The sequence below is a fragment of the Castanea sativa genome, chromosome 3 (genome assembly GCF_040712315.1).
Source record: "Castanea sativa cultivar Marrone di Chiusa Pesio chromosome 3, ASM4071231v1".
Taxonomy (NCBI): domain Eukaryota; kingdom Viridiplantae; phylum Streptophyta; class Magnoliopsida; order Fagales; family Fagaceae; genus Castanea; species Castanea sativa.
This window is the reverse complement of record NC_134015.1, coordinates 30,675,915-30,695,860: the sequence shown is the minus strand read 5'-3', so window position 1 is coordinate 30,695,860 and position 19,946 is coordinate 30,675,915. Positions and strand designations below refer to the sequence as shown.

Here is a 19,946-nt window from a genome sequence, read left to right as displayed (position 1 = left end):
ATTATTATTATTATTAATTAATGTAGAAGGTGAAGAAAAGCGTGTAAAGACTAAAGACTGAGACTCAAACTAAAGCTACCAAGTCCAAGTCATCCCTCCTAATTCTCGCTACCAATCAAAAACCAACTAAAACACAACGTGGAGGTAATTATAATAAATACTTTTACTTATTTATATATATATATATATATATATATATATATATATATATATATATATATATATATATATATGTGTGTGTGCGTGCGCGCCGGCGGGCAATATTTATACGTACATACGTATTAAATTGTATATTAATTAGTAATAAATATTCAGAGAAAGTGAGCCAGCTAATTAAACCATATATTTCAGTCTTCATAATATCATACCTCTCCATGCCGAGTACTCTTTCTCTCTTCAATCTGTTCCATCAATATCCATGGCAAAAGCCCAAAAGAAAACCCTTCAAAACAAACCCAAAACCAACAATTTTCTAAGCTGCTTTGGATGTTCTAATAATAATAACATAGTATTAGAGTACAAAAAGGAAACCAATATCAAATCCGATGGCATGAAGAAGAAGAAGAAGGCACGTTGGTCTTTTTGGACAATATTCAGCATGAAGAAGTCCGCCACCAGAACCGTGCCGCTCGAATTCGACAACAAATCATCAAACTCCAACTCCAAATTTTCTTCAAACTCAATATCCAACTTTAACCCTCAATCAGCTGTACCTCATGATAAGGAGGTTCCTAATCCTTCTAATAAGGAAATACAAGTACTACCTCATCATCATTATCAGCTTATTCATGAAGATCAGGTATCTGATTTCATTCATTAATTCTTTTTCTTTTTCTTTTTCTTTTTTTTTTTGTGGGTAAAAGTAAAATTATTTAAACCGAGAACCATGCCAGTCATAATTAATATATATATATGCACAAATTCAGCAAAATATATATATATATATATTTTTTTTTAGTTCAACACTTCAAACAAAGTATGTTGACGTTGGGTTTTGTTATTACCTTTTACTGTACTAGCATTTGATCTTATTAGGAGTGCCCACGTTAAGTGTTTCTTTGCTTTATTTGGGGTTTCAGATTCAGACAAGTCACGAGCCTAATAATAATATTTCTGAACAAAACAACATCAACTCGAAATTGGAACATGTCCATGTGGATGCGTCCAAAGACGACACGCATAAAAAGCAATCGTCTTTTTGTCGGAAAATAGAAGCGATAAGAACTGGGTCCACTCATCAATCCGGTTCACCACCGGACCCTAATAAGTCTAAGCTTAATTCCGAATTCAAACTCAAATCCAAACTCATCAAGTCTACGGGTGTGGGACCCACATGTAGGAACGAAAGAAGAGCCCCGCCGCCATCCACGTATACTCGGCAAAATGATGCATTATTAATAATAGCTCAGAAGAAGAAGAAGAAGAAGCAGCTTGACCCAGTACTGGTTGGTTTATCTATAATTATGGTGACCTTATTGGTAATGTTACTTTGGGGTCGGTTCTGTGCCATTCTTTGTACTTCTTCATGGTGCTATTTCGTCCCATGTTTCAAAACAAGGAATCTTAGTTCACAATATCAATATAATCGTTATGATTCCGAGGAGTACAGGAAGAAGGTGATCCTAGAAGGATTTCTTGAGAGAACCCACTAGACTCCAATCTCTTTTCTTTTCTTTTTTTTTTTATTCATTTTTGTAATCGATCAATCATATTATATGGCCGGGAGTGTTCATGTTACTTCTTAACCTATTTGTTTTGCTAAAGTCCGTCAGCAGATGGCTTTTCTATTTTTCTTTTTTCCTTTTTGGTAAATAAGCTGCAGAAACATGTCTATATTTTTCTGAAAAAAAAAAAAAAAAAGAAGCCCAGTTCTTCTAGAAGTTTGTCTACTTTCAACTCTCAAAATTTTGATCGGTAATTGGGCTTCTTTTGCAATATTTAGAGTTCGTTTGGTACATGTATTTAAACACATGTTTTTAGTTTTTAAACAACATTATACTTATTTTCATACACTTTTTCACTCACACGTATTTTCAAAAAATACAAACAATATTACTAAAACAACGTTACCAAACGGCCCATTAATTATTTGGAATGGAAGCACTAGAGCGAGAGCTAAATGAAAAATTCTTAGGTAGTCCCGGAGTATAGTGAAATGGTGCTCCCTCCTCTCACATTCATTGTGGACCCCATCATAAATTTAATGAGCGGACCCTATCGTGAATGTGAGAGAATGTAACACCATTCTTCGTGCTCCGAAAGTACTTAAGAATTACTCGAGTTAAATTTGGGATTGTCGTGTATGTTGGTATATCTATGGAAGGTTATGTTAACGAATATCCTTAAAGCAATTGTTAATAAACTATAATAAGAAAGTATTAATATCATTCTCATGGAAAATATAAAAAATTATTAACAACATTTATTATTTTATCATTCTTTCAATAAAATGTTTCTAAAAATATATCATAAACAAATATCTTTAAAGCATTAGTTAACATTTCCTCTATATGAAAAGTAGTGTTATGGCTCGTATAACAGTTTTCACAATAAATTTAGTTCATAAATTATTACTAACTTTCATCTTGACTTATTACTAATATTATTTTTTAAAGTATATGTTACATGAACTTTATCGTAAAAATGTTGGAAGTGCCACAACTATATTTATATGTGAAAATATAGAAATGTAGTAATTTATTTTATTTTATTTTTTAAACACATGATACATCATACATGCCAGTCAGTTGTGTAATTTCCTCTTAGTGGTTGTCTATGTCTTGATCCCTTCCTATGACCTAATCACTAGACTAGAGTCTAGAGAATTACTAAATATCTAAAAGACTAGAGGCAAAAATCATAAAATTTCTTTTCTTTTTTTGTCAAGTCATAAGATTTTATCACATTGGTCGATCGAGTTAATAAGAAAACTATTGATACCACAAAATAATTTATAATTTTTGTCACAGCTTACCCATGTGGTGAGTTGTGAATGGTGGAAATATGAATCTACATAGACCCACTATTTTATTTTCATCATTCATAACTCATCACGTGGATAAGTTGTTGTTACAAAAGTTGTGAATTATATTTACTGGTAACAACTTCGCAATGTGCAATCAAACCTTGAGCCAGTTTAGCCTTGTAGTTGTAGAAGTAGATCAGATGGACTGTGTATTTGTATTGTAGGTTGGCGCGCCACCTTCAAACAAAACTAGGCTTGTTCACGGGTCGAGCCGGGTCGATTTTGGACCCAACCCGAACTTGACCCGCTAGTGTCGGGTGTAGGGCGAAGGAACCCAAAACCAATCGTCGAAATCAATCGGTAGAGTCAGTTTCGGGTGAGGGTGAGCATCGGTTGATTGTCAGAATCTAAAAAAAAATTCATTGAAATCTGCAAAAAAAAGTCGCTGGAATATGAAAAAAGTCGTTGGAATCTGCATTTTTTCCGCTAGAATTTGCATTTTTTCTCTAAAAATTGCTTGGATTTGGCCGAATATGGCTAAATTCCACTAGATCTACTCGGATTTGGTTGAGATCCCACTAGATCTGGTTGAGTTCTCACTGGATCTGGCTTGTTTTCGAAGGATTTGGCCGGATTTTTTATATAGCTCCGATCGGGTTCAAGTTGCTCAGGTTTTGGAGAAGCAAACCTGCCACTTAATCGCCAGTGTCGATTCTTGAAAACAAAAACCCGCCGCCAACCGACTAGACCTTCGATTCGGGTCAGAATCGAGTCAGGGTCGAGTAGTTTGGCCGGGTTGTCGAGCACTGGTCAGATTTAAACAACCCTAACCAAAACCAATGGATCGCAAAAAAAACACATTGAGAGCAGCATTTGCACATTTCCAATTAGCCTAAACAAATAAAAATAACAATATATGTAAGGCAGGCTCAATAAAAAATAGAACAACCATTTAGGGTTGTTGCTGTTGTTAATTGTTATGTGTGCCCCCCTCCCCCCGGCCCCAAATGAAATTAAATATATCCTCTCCACACAACACAATGTGCAGACTTTTCTAATTTTCATTCTGTTTTATAATATTAATGAATTTTATTAGCTTGTATGTTAAGGGTAGATGTGAGAAACATGAAACACCATGATGATGCAAATGACGTTATATATCTTAGTTTGAACAAAATTGGCTTTTGCCCTATTTAAAAAAACAATCCAGCATTTTGCCCTCTTTTCCAAACTAATTAGGGAAATCCCCATCTTTTGAAACTCGATTTTTTTTAAAATCGAGTTTTAAAAAAAAAAATATTCTAGAGCTCTATAGTGGCGTTTTAAGGAATTTATAATGACATTTTAAGGACCGATAGTGGCGTTTTTAAACTCGATCTTCATGACATCGAGTTACTTGCAATTTTTTTTCTTCTTTTTTTTACTTATAACTCGATTTCATAAAGATCGAGTTTAAAAACACCACTATATGTCCTTAAAACGTCACTATAGGCTCCTTAAAAACGCCACTATAGGGCTTAACTCGATTTTGAGAAAATCGAGTTTCAAAAGAGAGGCATTTCCCTAATTAATTTGAAAAAGTGGGCAAAATACTGGATTTTTTTTTTTTTGAAAAGGGCAAAAGCCCATTTTCTCCATCTTAGTTTACATATATTATATTAGAAACCAAAATTATTACTATCGTAAGAAGTACATCTTACGATAATAATAATTTTGGTTTCTAGTTCTCTACTATAGTAGAACTAGAAGGAACCTGACCTTTTAAGATGGTTTAACATGCTTGACATTTTAAGATGGTTTAACATGTTAAACCATCTTAAAATGTCAAGTTCCTTCTAGTTCGACTATAGTAGAGAACCCAGCCGCACCTGCTAAGAAGAAGACTGAGAAGGTTTTGAACCCATTATTTGAGAAGCGTCCCAAGTACTATAGTGGAGAACCTCAATTTGGATCCCCTCCGTCACTTGTTGAAATATATATATATATATAACCTAAGATTATTACTGTTTTGTAGCATTATAACAACATTAGCCATATTTTCCTCAATTTTAATCACATGAATAACTTAACAGTCATGTGACTTAGTTAAATTATTTAATAAATCACGTGATTTAGTATATTAGCCATATTTTCCTCAATTTTAATCACATGAATAACTTAACAGTCATGTGACTTATTTAAATTATTTAATAAATCACGTGATTTAGTATATGCGAATGACCTTATTAACTGTCACATGAAGAATTTAAGGAGATATCTTGAATCCAATTGTAAGAAAATTTTGTACATTATCTAACTTGTAGGTTTATCATAATTTTTTTTTTTTTTTTTGAGATAGTTACAATATGCTGCTAATTAGGCAACTCAAATTCTTCCCCCCCTAGACCCTTAAGCACTTTGTGCATGGGGAGGTGTCACTTCAGCTGCAAGACCCTTGGCTATCATATATACTAGTGTATAATCTCGTAATATGCACTGGTACATTTAAAAACAATTACAATTACGCACATATATGATTTCAAAATATACGTAATGTTAGAGTTACAACTTACACATTTTTAAGCCATGAGTTTCTAAAATATATAATGATTTCTCATTCTATGATTTAAAATCTAATTGGATTTGAACTCTTCAATTTTTGCACTCAATAATTTACTTGCCACAAATTTTTTTTTTAGAAAAAAATAAATAGGACACGTGGCACAAAATTAGATTCCAATTTAGAATCTAACTGGACTTTTTCTAAACTTTGGTTTATGTGTGTGTGTGTAAGAACTCAAAAGAAAAGCCCAGGCCCACTTAGAATAGTGGATTCCAGTTGTTCAAGCCTAATACAATAAATTTGTAAGAGAGTGGGCTTCCAAGTCAATTGCAATGCTAAGGAAATTATAAGCTTAGGGACAATAGGATTAAAGTAATTAATATGAACATAAAAGGCACCAATTCAGTATAAATTCTTCCTCAGGCAAGTCCGAGGATGGATTGCTCATTAACAGTCAATGCTAATATTTTAACAACATGATCCTTTCGCTCTCTCTCTCTCTCTCTCTCTCTCTCTCTCTCTCTCTCTCTCTCTCTCTCTCTCTCTCTCTCTCTCTCTCTCTCTCTCTCGGAATGTTCATCCCACTTTTCACAAGGGTTCATTTCTGTATATAGCCCTTTCCATTGCATCTCAGCCCTCCATCTGTACGTCTCAAGGGAATAATTTGAATGCTTGTCCCATCAAAACCCTTCTAGAGGTGGTAGAGAAAACTGCAAGCTGTGGAGTCACTATTCAGGTTTCATTTCCTCATAAAGATGCTCAATTTAGTTGGTGCAGATCATTAAATGTGGAGGTGGTAGTCACCTTCCCAGATATTTCCCCCTTCCCTTGCTTACACGACTATGTTGTCTTCCCTCGAGCTTTACTTTCTGGTGCAGGGGATTACGTAACGTACTCCTGAGGTGCATTTGCTCCTTGGTTGACGAGTCAATTAGCCTTCTTTCCTCAGACCTCTCATTCTCAGTTTTAGTCCAGTTCTGAGTGATCATGACGTCTTCCCTCCTTAGTCTTAACCCACATGTCAGACTTGAGTTAACACATGTGTGGGCCTTTGATCATCCTCGGATAGGGCCCATGGCCTTAGAATGTCCTCGGATCATTTGCCCTCACAATATATTTATATATAAACACACATAAAGACTATCAATTTAATGCCAAGCATTTTCATACTTCAAATTTTGATTTCAATTTATGCTAAGTATGTCATTCTATCTCTCATTTTGTACCAAGTGTCTTTACATATAGATTCATGAATCTAAACTTAAAAAATATTTTAAAAAAAACATTAAAAGCCTTGTAACTTAACTAATAATTCTTGGTGTTTCAAATAGAGACTTGTAAGGTTCAAACTCCCACTTCCCGACTATTGATGTAATATATATATATATATATAAAGACTCAATTAAAAACCTTATATGTCAAACTTTGAATAAGTAATACTTCCAACCTATTTAAAAGTAGGTGAAAATACCATTTTGGTTACTACATTTTGGGAGCAATCAATTTAGTTAATGTTATTTTCAACTTATAACCAATTTAGTCTCAACCGTTAAATCATTAACGGAAAATACATACATGGCAAATAGTGCACACTACTGAAACACTTGAAATTTACGTAGCAACTAAAATAATAACAATAAATGCCACATTAGCATATGAATTAACTTTAAGCTCATCTAAAACTACTTCTAACTCTTTCTATTTAGATCCCATTTGATATCACTTCTAATCTAGATTTTCTTACAAAATCGTATTTTTAACTTAGTGAGTCCGAATTTGGTAAGGATGGGTATAAGATTTGTATTTTACACCATTTAATAAAAAATTATCATATCATTCTTTCACTCAAAATTCAATAAACCATATCACACCTAATAACACCATATCACCCATTTACTTAAAACCTAAAAATAATATTTATTGAGATGTTTTGTGTGTAATCAAGTGTATTTATGTTTTAATAATATAATGGTGTGGCGTGTCCTTATTGGAGGGGTGTTAACCAAAGGGTTTACACCAAATCTTTATAAAATTAAAAAAAAGATTTCAAAGGAAATATATACCATATTCTAAAAATTGGTTAGTCATATCTTCTTCTTTTTTAAGTTAAGAAGTAATAAAATATTTTTTTTTCTTTTTTCTAAAATATAAAATAAAAAGAATAAATAATTACATGGTTTACCAAATAATATTTTTACAAAACTGTTTTAAGAGTTTTTTTTTTTTAAGAATTGTTTTAAGAGTTAGTAAAGTATAAGATTGACCATTAATAATATTCACGTATGTAAAAAAATTTAACATGTATTTATTTATGTTTATTTATAAATGAATTTATAAATATGCATAAGATACAGGCTAGTTTAATATTGTAGGTGCATTGAGTGGTCCCATCAAAGTCCAAACACGTTAGAGTTAGAAAATAAGAAGTAGAAAGTAGAAACATTTCTACATTTGCTAAACATTATATACATGTGAATGAGAATATAATATTATGAAACATACTAAAATGTGAGTAAGTATCTAGAGATAAATAACATTATTGCTGGAAAGATGCCTCATTTCAGGAAAAAAAAAAAAGTTCTTTCACTTATACATGACTTCAACAATGATCCATTGGTGATCTAACAAGTGTTCTAATCCTTTATGTTAGACTTTGAATGTAATTAAAATTGAAGTGGAATGACTCTTTTTGCCTTTCAATCCACAGCATGGAGGGAAACACTTGGATCTGAATATGTCGTTGATGGCTTTGGAGTTGATGTTGTCATGTTGCAGAGTTTATTTTTTAAGTTTTATTAGTTCCAGCTCAAACATGCGGAACGTAGTTGCTGATTTTGTGGGTCTTGGCTTCAACCCTTCGCTTTACTAGTTCATTTTAGGTACCTGTTTGGTGGGCTGTAGGCTTTGAGAAATTTTCGGGCCTTCCTCTACAATTCTTACTTAGATGCTTCCCGACCCAAGAACTTAGCCCAGTTTCAGATGTTCATGATTGCGCTGTAGTGATGGGTTTTGGGCTGAATTTGTGGGCTTTCAGCCTACTTTTTGTGTCCAAAAATTTGCCACTAACAAATGAATCTTTGAGTTGCTAACACAATACATATAAGCTCGATGGGGACAAAAATACATTTTACAATCAAGAAACGACTCACTCTAAATGTTGTGTATGCTTATGCTTCAAAAGTCTTCGATCGTAGTCACCATTCATAAAGTGAGATAAAACATACATCACAAAGTTTCTATATGTCTATAAAATCAAATAAATAGAAGCGTTCATTGGGAAAGGGGGATTTTTGTAAAGAACATCTACCAATTAAAGGGGGTTTAACTAGGTTTTTTGGCTATGCATTATAACTCAATCCCTCACAAACTTTTCGTTGGTTAGACATGTTACAGTATATGACCTCCATGTTCTATAGACAGTCAAACATGCGATAGTTTATAGCACTTAGTGAGCAATTGGATTCGGATGAATTTTGCTGCGTTTGCGTTTTGCGTTTTGCTCTTCGAACCTATTTTTTCTTTAGCTTACCGAATTCCGCTATAGCCCATAGCATCAACCAATATAAAATTGGTCTCTTCCTAACTGCTTCCCAAAGCACCAAACAGTCTTCTCACATATATGGTTATGGTGAGAAAATGTTTTGGTAATGTACCTCTCAAGGATGTAACAATGGAGAGGAAGAGAGTAGAGGAATTTGAAAAGTCTCTATGTGAAAATTGCGGATGAGTCAATCTTGTTTTTCTCTAGAGTTTCTCTCTCAAAATTCTTTTTAGAGGCTCTTTACATTTCGTGGATATAAGGGGTATTTATACTGGAGAGAGAAAGGAATGCGAAGAGTCAGTTTTCCAAAACAGAGCTGTCTAGCGACTTGGCCTCGCGATTTGATTGAGTCGCGAGTTCAAGCCGAGAGAAAACAAAATGGCTAAACTGGATTTTTTGTTCTATAGTGCCCCAGCTGGCGTGACTGTTCATCTTCTCTGCATGCTTCACTTATGTGCATCATCTGGCGGCTTGCAAGCCGCGAGCCACTTGCGAGATCCAGCCGCAAGTCCCTGCTTCACTGCACAGTCTTGAGCATTTCTTCACACTCTCTCACACACTACCCTTACATGAATCCCACCTAAATACAGGGTTTCTAAGTACTGAATTAAAAGCAAATTGGCACGGAATAAAGCCAACAAAATGGTTGATAAATTTCAACCTTACATGGATTATTAGTAACCAATTACTATACGCTATTATTTTCATAAGTAGCCTATATAATACTCATCACAACACCTTTTCTCTTAAGTCTTTTTTACTACTCTATATTTTGATATATATAATTCTATTATCTTTCTCTCCCACATATTTTTTTACAAGAATATTTGTTTTTAAGGAAAGACAATAGAAGTTGTTCTTAAACCTTTTGTGAGTGGAAGTGTGTACATCACAATGGTCGACATTATAGTCTAATCTTGGGGAGTTCTTGGTTAAGGAACCAATCACACCAAGTTTTACTTTAGGTAGCACAAATTAACCTTTAAGAACAATGCTCTTTGCGTGATTCTATAACACTGTGAGATTATTTATAAATTTACATATATTTATTTTATTATTGCTTATTTACATTCTTGCTAATTATTTGAGATTGTTTATTGTATCAAACTTATTTATTCATTATTATATTTCCAACAACCACCACTCTGCCAATTTGTGTTGATCGTTATATGAGAGAGAGAGAGTTACAACTACAAATAATCAAACAAAGTGGGAGGGGTGTGCGAAATGAATTTTTTTTTTTTTTAATGCAGTGATGAACATTGTCTCAATAAATGTATTAAGGATATCATTCATTATTTTTTGAAAAAAAAAAATTTATTGAGCTTGATGCATGAGCTTCTAAGGTGAGTTTGGTCAAAATATTAGCTAAATATGGTTTTGAAGAGCTTGATTCTAAGAGCATCCACATTGGTGGAGCCATAAATTTAGTAATTTGGTACCGCTAAATGCTATTTTATCTATTTTGACACCCCACTTTACAAACCCAATATCACTACTTTTTTTTTTTTTAGCAATTCATCAACCACTGTGAACTGCCACCCATACCCACCACCTCCCTATGAATAACCACCATCGTCCTACCACCCACTCTCTGTGAAAAACAACCACCACCACCACAAACCCACCTCAATCACCATCACCACAACTCTGGTTTGAAAAAAAACAACAACAATGATTCATTACAAAACACCAAATATCAGTGATTCCTTTTTTTTTAGCAATTCATCAACCACTGTAAACTGCCACCCATACCCACCGCCTCCCTGTGAATAACCACCACTGTCCTGCCACCCACTCCCTATGAAAAACAATCACCACCACCACAAACCCACCTCAATCACCATCACCACAACTCTGATTTAAAAATAAAATTAAAAAAAAAAAAAACAACCACCATCACCACAAACCCATAACAATAACAACCACCACCAAAAACCCATCTAATCATCACCACCACAGATCAGAAAACTATACGAAACCCACAAACCCATATCAAACACAAACCCATAAGAAACCCACAAACCCATGACCCAAAATCAACCACCAACAGATGGGAAACCTACAAAACCCAACAAGGCAGCAACCCAAACCACCCCCGCACACATACCGCCATCCAGCACACCACCATCGCACACCCACGGTTTGATCGACAAAAACCAATGGAAACGGTATGATCAAAGACGTGACCCACCACCACCACAACAACATGATCCATGGTGTCGACGTGGAGAAGTAAGAAGAATGAGGAAGAAAGAAAAAAAAAATGAAAGGGAAAAAGAATAATGGACACGATGATTGACCCGTGAAGAGGAAATAGAAAAAAGACAAGGGAGAGAGAAAATATTATTTAATTCAATTAGGGGGAGAGAATGAATAATTTTTTATTTTTTATTTTTTTGCTTTAGCTTCTTGCTGCAATGCACGACTATAGATGGTTGAGCACTGTAGCTGAAGAGCTAAAACTTTTACCTTTGCCTCCACCATTGTAGCCTGCTTTTTAGTATTGGCGGTGCTATAAATAGATGCTCTTATAGAGACTTTTTTTTTGGATTTTGGTTTTCTGGTTTTGTGTCCGTAATTAATCAAGTGATGATTTCATTCTAAATCCCTCGAGGCGATAGTCATCGTTAGTTGAGCCTCCATCCTGAGACTTATTGTCTTTGGGGAACATCCAAACACTCTCGATCCCCACAAGTTGTGGTAACTCTTTTTTTTGTTGTTACAAATTGAAAGCACGAATTGTCATAATTATTTTATGAATAATTCTTAGATACTTTTGGAGTACGATGAATGATACTCCCTCCTCTCACAATCATAGTAGGGTCTACTTGTTAAATTTATAGTAGGGTCCATCATGAATATAAGAAGAGGGAGTATCATTTTATCATACTCTAGGACTATCTAAGTATATCCCTTATTTTACTGTATACTTTTTTAATTTAACATGTTCTATATATCAATTGTGCATGTGATTGGGTCACCTTATTTTTATTGGCTTATATTGTTTAAAAAGCAATTTTGATATATTTAAGTTGAATAAGCTAGAAAATAAGGTCATCCATACAAATTCTAAAATAAACCATAAGTTGTTGTTTGTAATTACATTACATTCAAAGTAGATAGATTTTAATTTAATTATATTCAATCTTTTATTAGAATTTTTATTTACAAATATTTTTTATCAATATTATTGTGCATCACATGAGTTTATAACTAGTTAGCATGTGCAAAATAACTAGCATTTTTTGTTTTAAAGTTAAAACTAGTTAGGGCAGCACATGCAAGGCATGTTCTTGTCGTGGAAAAGGAGTAGTGATTAAGGTCAATTCTATATTTTATTTGTATCACAAAACAAATATATAAATCATTTGATTTTTAAAGTACATAGAAATTTACAATAATAAAACAAGACATTAATTTTAATAATTTTGATAATTAAGTCATAAAAATTTAATCTCATTTGTATGAGAATTTTGATCAACTACAAAGTTAGGGTAGCTATTTAGCATATAAATATCTATTTTAATATAATAGTTTTTTAGTATCTACTTGCTAAAGGCAATATATCCACTCACTAAAAACTTCTAAGAATGATAATGAATATCATCATTTTCTAACAATAAACAACTGAGTTTTGCTAAGAAATTTTTTTTTTTAAAAAAGATAACAAAAGGCACGTGTCATCAAATTTTTCATTAAATAAATTATAAGTTTCGAAAATTTAAATCTGGAAAATCAACATACTTTAAATAATAAATAAAACACCTTATATCATCATTCCAACTTTCCAATAACTTTTACCATCTAAAACTCAAAATACATGAAGAAAATTTATGGGATATTAAAATTTAGCGGGAGTACTTTAAACATTGCACAATAAAATATTGTAAAAATCATAAACTTTCATTAGGATTTAATTGAGAAAATAACAATATGACATACTTGCTCTTTTCCAAAATATTAAGGGAAAAATTGATTGTTTTTAAAGTTTAAGGAGGAATAATAAACTACCCCAAATATAAATGATGAAAAGTGTTTTTTTCCTAAGTTTTTGTTTTTGTTTTTGTGTAAAACTATATATTTTTACTTAAAATGGTGTGCAATGAAAAAATATACAAAAAGTCAACTCAAACAAAAATTGTATGTGAAATAGTGAATTTTGGCTCAACAAAGTTAATTAAACCAACAACAAATTTCTAAAAACACAACAGAATGACACAACATTTTCATAATACTGTTATAATTTTGTTATGTTTTACTTTGACTTGTAAAAGATTGACATCTCAATAGTTTTGAAAATATTGAGACAATAACAAAATGTCTTAACATTTTCACACAAAAAATGTTATGCACATGACATTTTCACAACAAATCATAAGTAGTAGGTTGTCACAAGTTGTTATTGGTGTTATTGGTGGGAAAGAACGTAGCTTCATTGGTAAGTTTAAATTAGAATCAATAACAATTTACCACCTATGATTTGTTATGAAAATGTTGTAAAAAATATTGTGGATGTAGTACTTCTTTTTTCACAATATCTTTATTTTTAGTTGTAATTGGTTCTAGTATGATATTTTATTATTTTATTTTGACGTATAATGAATTAACGCCTCAACAATTGATAAAATATTGTGTCAATTTGTTGTGTTAATATTTTATTATAATGTGAAATAGTGCGAACTGGACAAACCAAGAATAATATAGCAAATCTACTGCAACTTTACACATTCACAAAAAAAAAAGGCCTAGCAAAACAGTGAAAATTAAACAAACCAAAACTACTATAGCAAAATTATTGTAGCTTTTTCAGTTCACTATTTTTATATATAGAAACATACATTGCATTACAATGTAAATTTATATTTTAAACGCATAAAAATTGGCAAATATTGTACACATTTGCAATATATATATTGCAAATGTGTACAATATTTGTCATTTTTTATGTGTATATAATGTAAGCATACATTACAAGTACAAAGTAAACATATAAAGATCTTAAAAAAAACAAAAACAAAGAATAAAAACAAGCTCAAACCAAATTAGTGAACTTGAAAAAAAAAAAAAAAAGAAAGAGGAATGCTCACTAAACCAAAAACACTTTTTTTAAAAAAAAAAATTTAATGAAAGGCGATATATTATTACGAAAGCAACATATACAAACAAAAGGACCCCCTCCTCTAACAAAATACGAGTAAGACTTTGAGAGTGGTGACCCAAAAGACTCAAAGACGAAATGCTTGAGGGATCATTTAGCTAGCTAATGAGTAGCATGCAACATAATTTGCTTCTATATGAGTCAAAATAACATGCTACCTAGGGACCTAACTGCAACAATAAAATACATAACATAATAATGCAGCCTCCAAATATGGTCTCTCAAAATGCATCTTTGATCTCTCAAATGAAGACTTGGCAAATTAGACTTGACTCGATAACCCGACATGAACTTGAGATTTTTGACTCATAAAAACAAATTGACTCGTGATTCAACATGTTTTTAAAACATTTTTTTAATTATAAAAATCAAGTTATATACGCTAGCAAATCACTCAGAATGCTAAACCATGTAAATGTAACATGATATCAACTATCTAAAGGTAGTGCCTATGTTGTATCAAATAACAACCACCAAATCGTTTTCTTTTTAGTTTGATCATGGGAAAGCAAGACTCAAAGAAATTGAGATTAAAATATAAATTATGAGAGTACTAAGTAGCTTAGATTGAAACATCTCTACATTCTTTGGTGTGATTAAGGGCTCATTGAGTTGGTCTAAACCCCAAATCTTTGCAATAAAATGTCATTTTAGCGCGCGTTTGCCTAAAAATTATTAGGCGTTTTGCATTTTTTAGCTGGGTCCCACGACTCTGTTCACGACCCAGCCAAACTTCAAAAAACGTGCATAAGCAGGTCAGCCATGAGTCTCGCGACACTATTCATAGTTTAAAAATTATTTTGCTACAGTGTTTTCGGTAATAAGTTTTCAGTTTTTAGCAAAATAAGCGTGACCAACATTTGAAATGGAGAGTCAAAAGAATGTGCCTCTATCACCTGAGAATAACACTAGAGTTATGGGCACTTATTGTTCTATTTGTTTTTTTATACACGTATTTTCAAAAACAAAAAATTTGTGAATTTTTTTAATGTAAGAAATTTATACAAAATCAAAACTACATCGTCTTTGTATAATTAATGGCATGTCACCTAAATTTCATTGTGATACTATCATTATTGAACTTTAAATTGTGTAAACTTAGGAATCTATGTATTCTTTAACTTTAATTTTTAAGTATTTTGTTATTTTTGACATTTAAAAGTTTTTTTTTTTTAATGTGAAAAACTATGGGTTGACTTATAACCCAATTGACCCGGCTCACTTACAATTCGTTAGGATGACTTAATTTTTGAACTAATTAACTCGACCCGCTTGTAAGGTCTACTCAAATATGAGTTATGTTTGATTTTTGTCATTTGAACTTTTAAAACGTGACAATTTAGTCCTCCCATTTAGTTAAAAAATGGTTATATTTTAAAATTTCAAATAAAAATTTATAAAAACACATAAAGGTGTTATATTGTTATATTTTAAAAATTTGTTGGATAAAACCAAAATAATAATAATAAAAAAAGGAAAAAATCTTATATTTAAGATGAAAAAAAAATATACAATTTACCTTTTGAGTAGGATTAGGATTGCACCTGAATCTGATATGCTTTTGACCCGAAGAAATGGGTCCGACCCGTAACGCAAACCCTAGCTGTTGTTGCTATAAAAACCAAGCTAATCGCAGCTTTTAGCTCTTGTTCACCTCCCTAGCTTATCTGAAAGCGCCTCCACACCGCAAATCGTAGCAACCATGGTACTCCTTCTCTCTTAAAGCCTCTTTTTTTTTCTTTTTTTTTAATCTCTCTTTCTGTTTTTTTCTCTCTCTGCTTTTACCTCCTTCGAATACCTGAATTTTTTGGATTGTGGAAACTACTCTGCTAGCCCTTGAAATATTTTTGGTGTCCAAACTATAATTTGTTCAGACTTTCACATAGAATTGCCTTTTTATATGTGTTTACATGCTTGTGTATTGTCAGTTGCCAGTGGAATGTAAATTGATGTCATGTGTTTTACTTTCCAATGCATTTTTTGACAGATAAATTGAAATGGAAAATGGAATTTGTGTCCTTCGAAAATGTATGTTATATGCTTTATTAGTTTTTTTTTTTTTTTTGGGGTCATGTTTGTTGTTATGATCATAGAACATGTGTGGTTCCTTCTTCAGCCATAGTATGGCCTTTTGTTTCCCCCTTTTCGCCAGTTTTGTTTCGATATCATTTTCTTTTTCTGATAGATAACGAAAACTTTTATTAATAAAAAAATAGTCAGCCCAAGTACATTGGAGATTATGTTTTGATATCGTATTATTCTTTATTCTTCATGGGCTGCTCCTATTGGTGGGTACCCTTGGGGCAATGGTGCTATATGTCGTGAAAGCTTGAGTTTTTTTAATATTTATTTTTAATATATGCCATATTTTATGTGAAGATAGTTTTTCTGCATTTTCTTGTGTTTTGTAGTATCACAAAATATGGGTCAAAAGAAAACTATCTCTTAGCCTAGAATGGGATAGAAGTCCATAAAAAATATAGTGACTAGTGAGTATTTTTAATGATGGTTTGAATAAGCCCATGATATTCCAAGTTGTTACATTATGTAGGAAATCGGTTGGTTTCAGATTGTAGTTTCCGGGCGCTTATTAGCACATGTTCAGAAGTTTTGGGTACTTAAGAGGCCTATTGAGGAATAAAATTTGACAGTGATGAGGTTTTAAGTTCATATAAATTGGAGAGGAGAGGCATCCATTGGGTCTGTGTTGTTTGGTAGTCCAAATTTAGGATTTGACATAAAGGCTTATGTTATGGGAACAATAAACATTTAATTGAAAAGGAGTTCCTACAAGTTAAATCAAACTAAAGAGAGTGCCAAACAGTGGCAGAAAGTAGAGGTCAGTAACAAAGAGTGCTATTCTAGATGATGTGAAATTACGAGAGAACTACAACAAAAATGTCATAGGGAAGCTAGTGAATGATATTCCTCCGAATTAAAGATGCTAGTCAAGTTGGAAGATTCAGCTCCTAGTTTGATGATGATGGTGTAATTTCAATAATTTCTTATAGTTGTATGACTTCAAATATTTTTGGCCAAACTGCAATCTTGGGGTACGTCTGTCATAGTTATTGTTCTCTAGTTATGCATTAATTTGTCAAATTTATCCCAAGTCCAAACTATTAATTGTAAATGAGTCTCTCAAGTCTCAACTATTAATTGTAAACTTATTCCAACTTTTAAGATTAAGTCAATTTTATTTTTAGACGTTGATTTGGTTAACCTTAAAATTGTGCTGATTTTGCAAAGTAAGGTATGAGATTAAAACAATTAATAGTTGAGGGATGGAATTGACATAATTTAATTCACAAAGACGAAATTGAAAGTAATATTTATGAGTTTCAATTTATTTTTCTGACATGAAATGAGTTTTTGATGAAGATGATATGTGGCGGCTCCTAATCAAGATTGATGATTTTCGGGGTCTTTTTTTACTGTTTCATTGTTTGTTGTTCTGCTCATGATTTGAGCTTTTTATCTTATATTGTATAATGTTTTCAGTCTCCATTTCTGTTAACCCCTTTTCTTTCTCCCTTTGAATTGAACTGTGTTGTGTATTGCAGGTGAACGTTCCTAAGACAAAGAAGACATACTGCAAGAGCAAGGAGTGCAGGAAGCACACCTTGCATAAGGTTACACAGTACAAGAAGGGCAAGGATAGTCTTGCTGCTCAGGGAAAGCGCCGCTATGACCGCAAGCAATCTGGTTATGGAGGACAGACCAAACCAGTCTTCCACAAAAAGGTCTAACTATAATGTTTACTTGTGTGAATCAATGCTTAGAACAAAAGTTCTGGAATCATAAGTCTGAAATTAGTCTTATACCTTGAGGAGATGAATTAATTATAGTTCTGGTAATGTTAAGATCAAACCATTGTAAAGTCTCACTATATTTTTCCTTGCTCTTAACAGGCAAAGACTACGAAGAAGATTGTGCTAAGGTTGCAGTGCCAGAGCTGCAAGCACATGTCGCAACATCCAATTAAGGTTAATGACTTTTTTAGGCATTTCCAGATGTTCTTTGCCTATTTTGTTCTAATCTTTTTGCTAACGCATGGTGTTGACCTGTACTTGCAGCGCTGCAAACACTTTGAAATTGGGGGTGATAAAAAAGGCAAGGGGACCTCTCTTTTCTAGATGCGTTCTGTTGGTTGTATTTTATGTTGCTTTACTTATCAATCTTGTTGGAGCTTGAAAGCTAAAATTGGATAATTATTCAGTTTTGTTTGTTAGACTAATTTTGTAGTGGAACAGCAAGTTTTTTCTGATCACCATTTATGATTACTGTTATGGCTTGACTGTTTGAGATTAAATTTTGTTAAATGTCTTCCAAATTTCATGGGGGTTTTAGCGTCATTGCTGAAAATTACTTGCCATCTCGGGCATGATGGTTTAGGTTGGTGGAGATACAAACCTTGAGAAATCTTCTCATTCACATTTATATTTTTGTACCCTTCGGGATGTTTTTAATCACCCTTGAAGCGCTGCTGAAGTTCCACTGTGTACTGCACTCTTCTCCCCTCTCCCCCCTTCCCCCCTCTCCCGGGCCGCTAAAGTTGCACTTTGTGCTACACGCTGCACAATCTTTTATTGGTTTGTCGAAGTTGCATGCTGAATGAATGTACATTAATAATTTTTTCATTAAATCATTTTTATTTTTATATGTATAAATGTTTTGATTTAACATTACTAATTATTATTTATTTATATTTTACTAATTAATATGATGCTACAGGAGCCTATTAAGATTTTTTTATTAAAATATCATTAGCACAATAAGTTATGTGTATTTATCCAGGAAAAAATATGAGGTTTATCTCTAAATTAGTTTGAAGATAAACTTTTTAAAAAAAAATTATATTTTTTTATTGGATGTTATTTTTGAAAATAGAATCGTTAATCTGTATGCTTTTTTTGTTTTCAAAACACATGTTAAATTTTATTCAAATTAAATGTTATTTATTATTCGATTGATATAATTATTTTTTTACGCATAATTTAAATCATTTAAACATTTGATTGATAATATAGTTATTGATCATTAGGTGGCATTATTTTTTATCATTTGATGACATAGTGTTTTTTTTTTTTTTTTTTTGCAGTGATGATATAGTCATTGATTTTTTATCTTGAAATTTTGTAAGAATGGATAATATGATATAATAAAAATAAGACAAAGTGTAGCCGCAAAATTGATAGTAGCTTAAAACTATTATCTTACTTAATAAAATAAATTTTACTACCTATTTTGAGAATCTAACCATTGAAATTTTGTTAAGTAATATTTATTTTAGCATACAATTTAATGGTTAGATTTTCAAAATAAGAAGTAATATTTATTTTCTTAAGTAAGATTATAGTTTTAGGCTATTACCAATTTTGTAACTAAATTTTGTCATTTTGAAAATCTAATCATTGCTCTAAGTGTATGTTTGGCAAAAATTATTTTTATCAACTTATTTTATTATTTAGCTTATTTTTGCTACCATTCATGGGCTTTACACTTTTTGGTTTCTATCAACAGGTTCCATTGTGCTATTTTAGTTTACTTTTACCATTATCTACAATATTTTCAGCAAAAAATTTTATGTTTTAGCAAAATAAGCGGATTTCAAATAGACTCTTAGTATACTTGTCAAATTTTGTGTCAATTTGATACAATTTATTATATCAACTATAAGTTTATATGTTGTTAAGGTCCCAAAAAAAAAAAAAAATATATATATATATATATATAT

The 19,946-nt window shown here is 32.1% G+C and overlaps 2 protein-coding genes across 2 annotated transcripts; both read left to right on the top strand.

Moving 5' to 3' along the window:
- Positions 1-356: 356 nt before the first annotated feature.
- LOC142629780 (uncharacterized) lies at positions 357-1,763 on the top strand. Its single transcript, XM_075803815.1, has 2 exons — positions 357-799; positions 1,080-1,763. The coding sequence occupies exons 1-2, from the start codon at positions 419-421 to the stop codon at positions 1,650-1,652; spliced, it is 954 nt and encodes a 317-aa protein (XP_075659930.1). The 5' UTR covers positions 357-418; the 3' UTR covers positions 1,653-1,763.
- A 14,017-nt stretch (positions 1,764-15,780) lies between these two features.
- Positions 15,781-18,521, top strand: LOC142627139 (large ribosomal subunit protein eL42-like). The gene is made up of 4 exons (XM_075800940.1): positions 15,781-15,914; positions 17,773-17,952; positions 18,121-18,195; positions 18,286-18,521. The coding sequence occupies exons 1-4, from the start codon at positions 15,912-15,914 to the stop codon at positions 18,343-18,345; spliced, it is 318 nt and encodes a 105-aa protein (XP_075657055.1). The 5' UTR covers positions 15,781-15,911; the 3' UTR covers positions 18,346-18,521.
- The last annotated feature ends 1,425 nt before the right edge of the window (positions 18,522-19,946 follow it).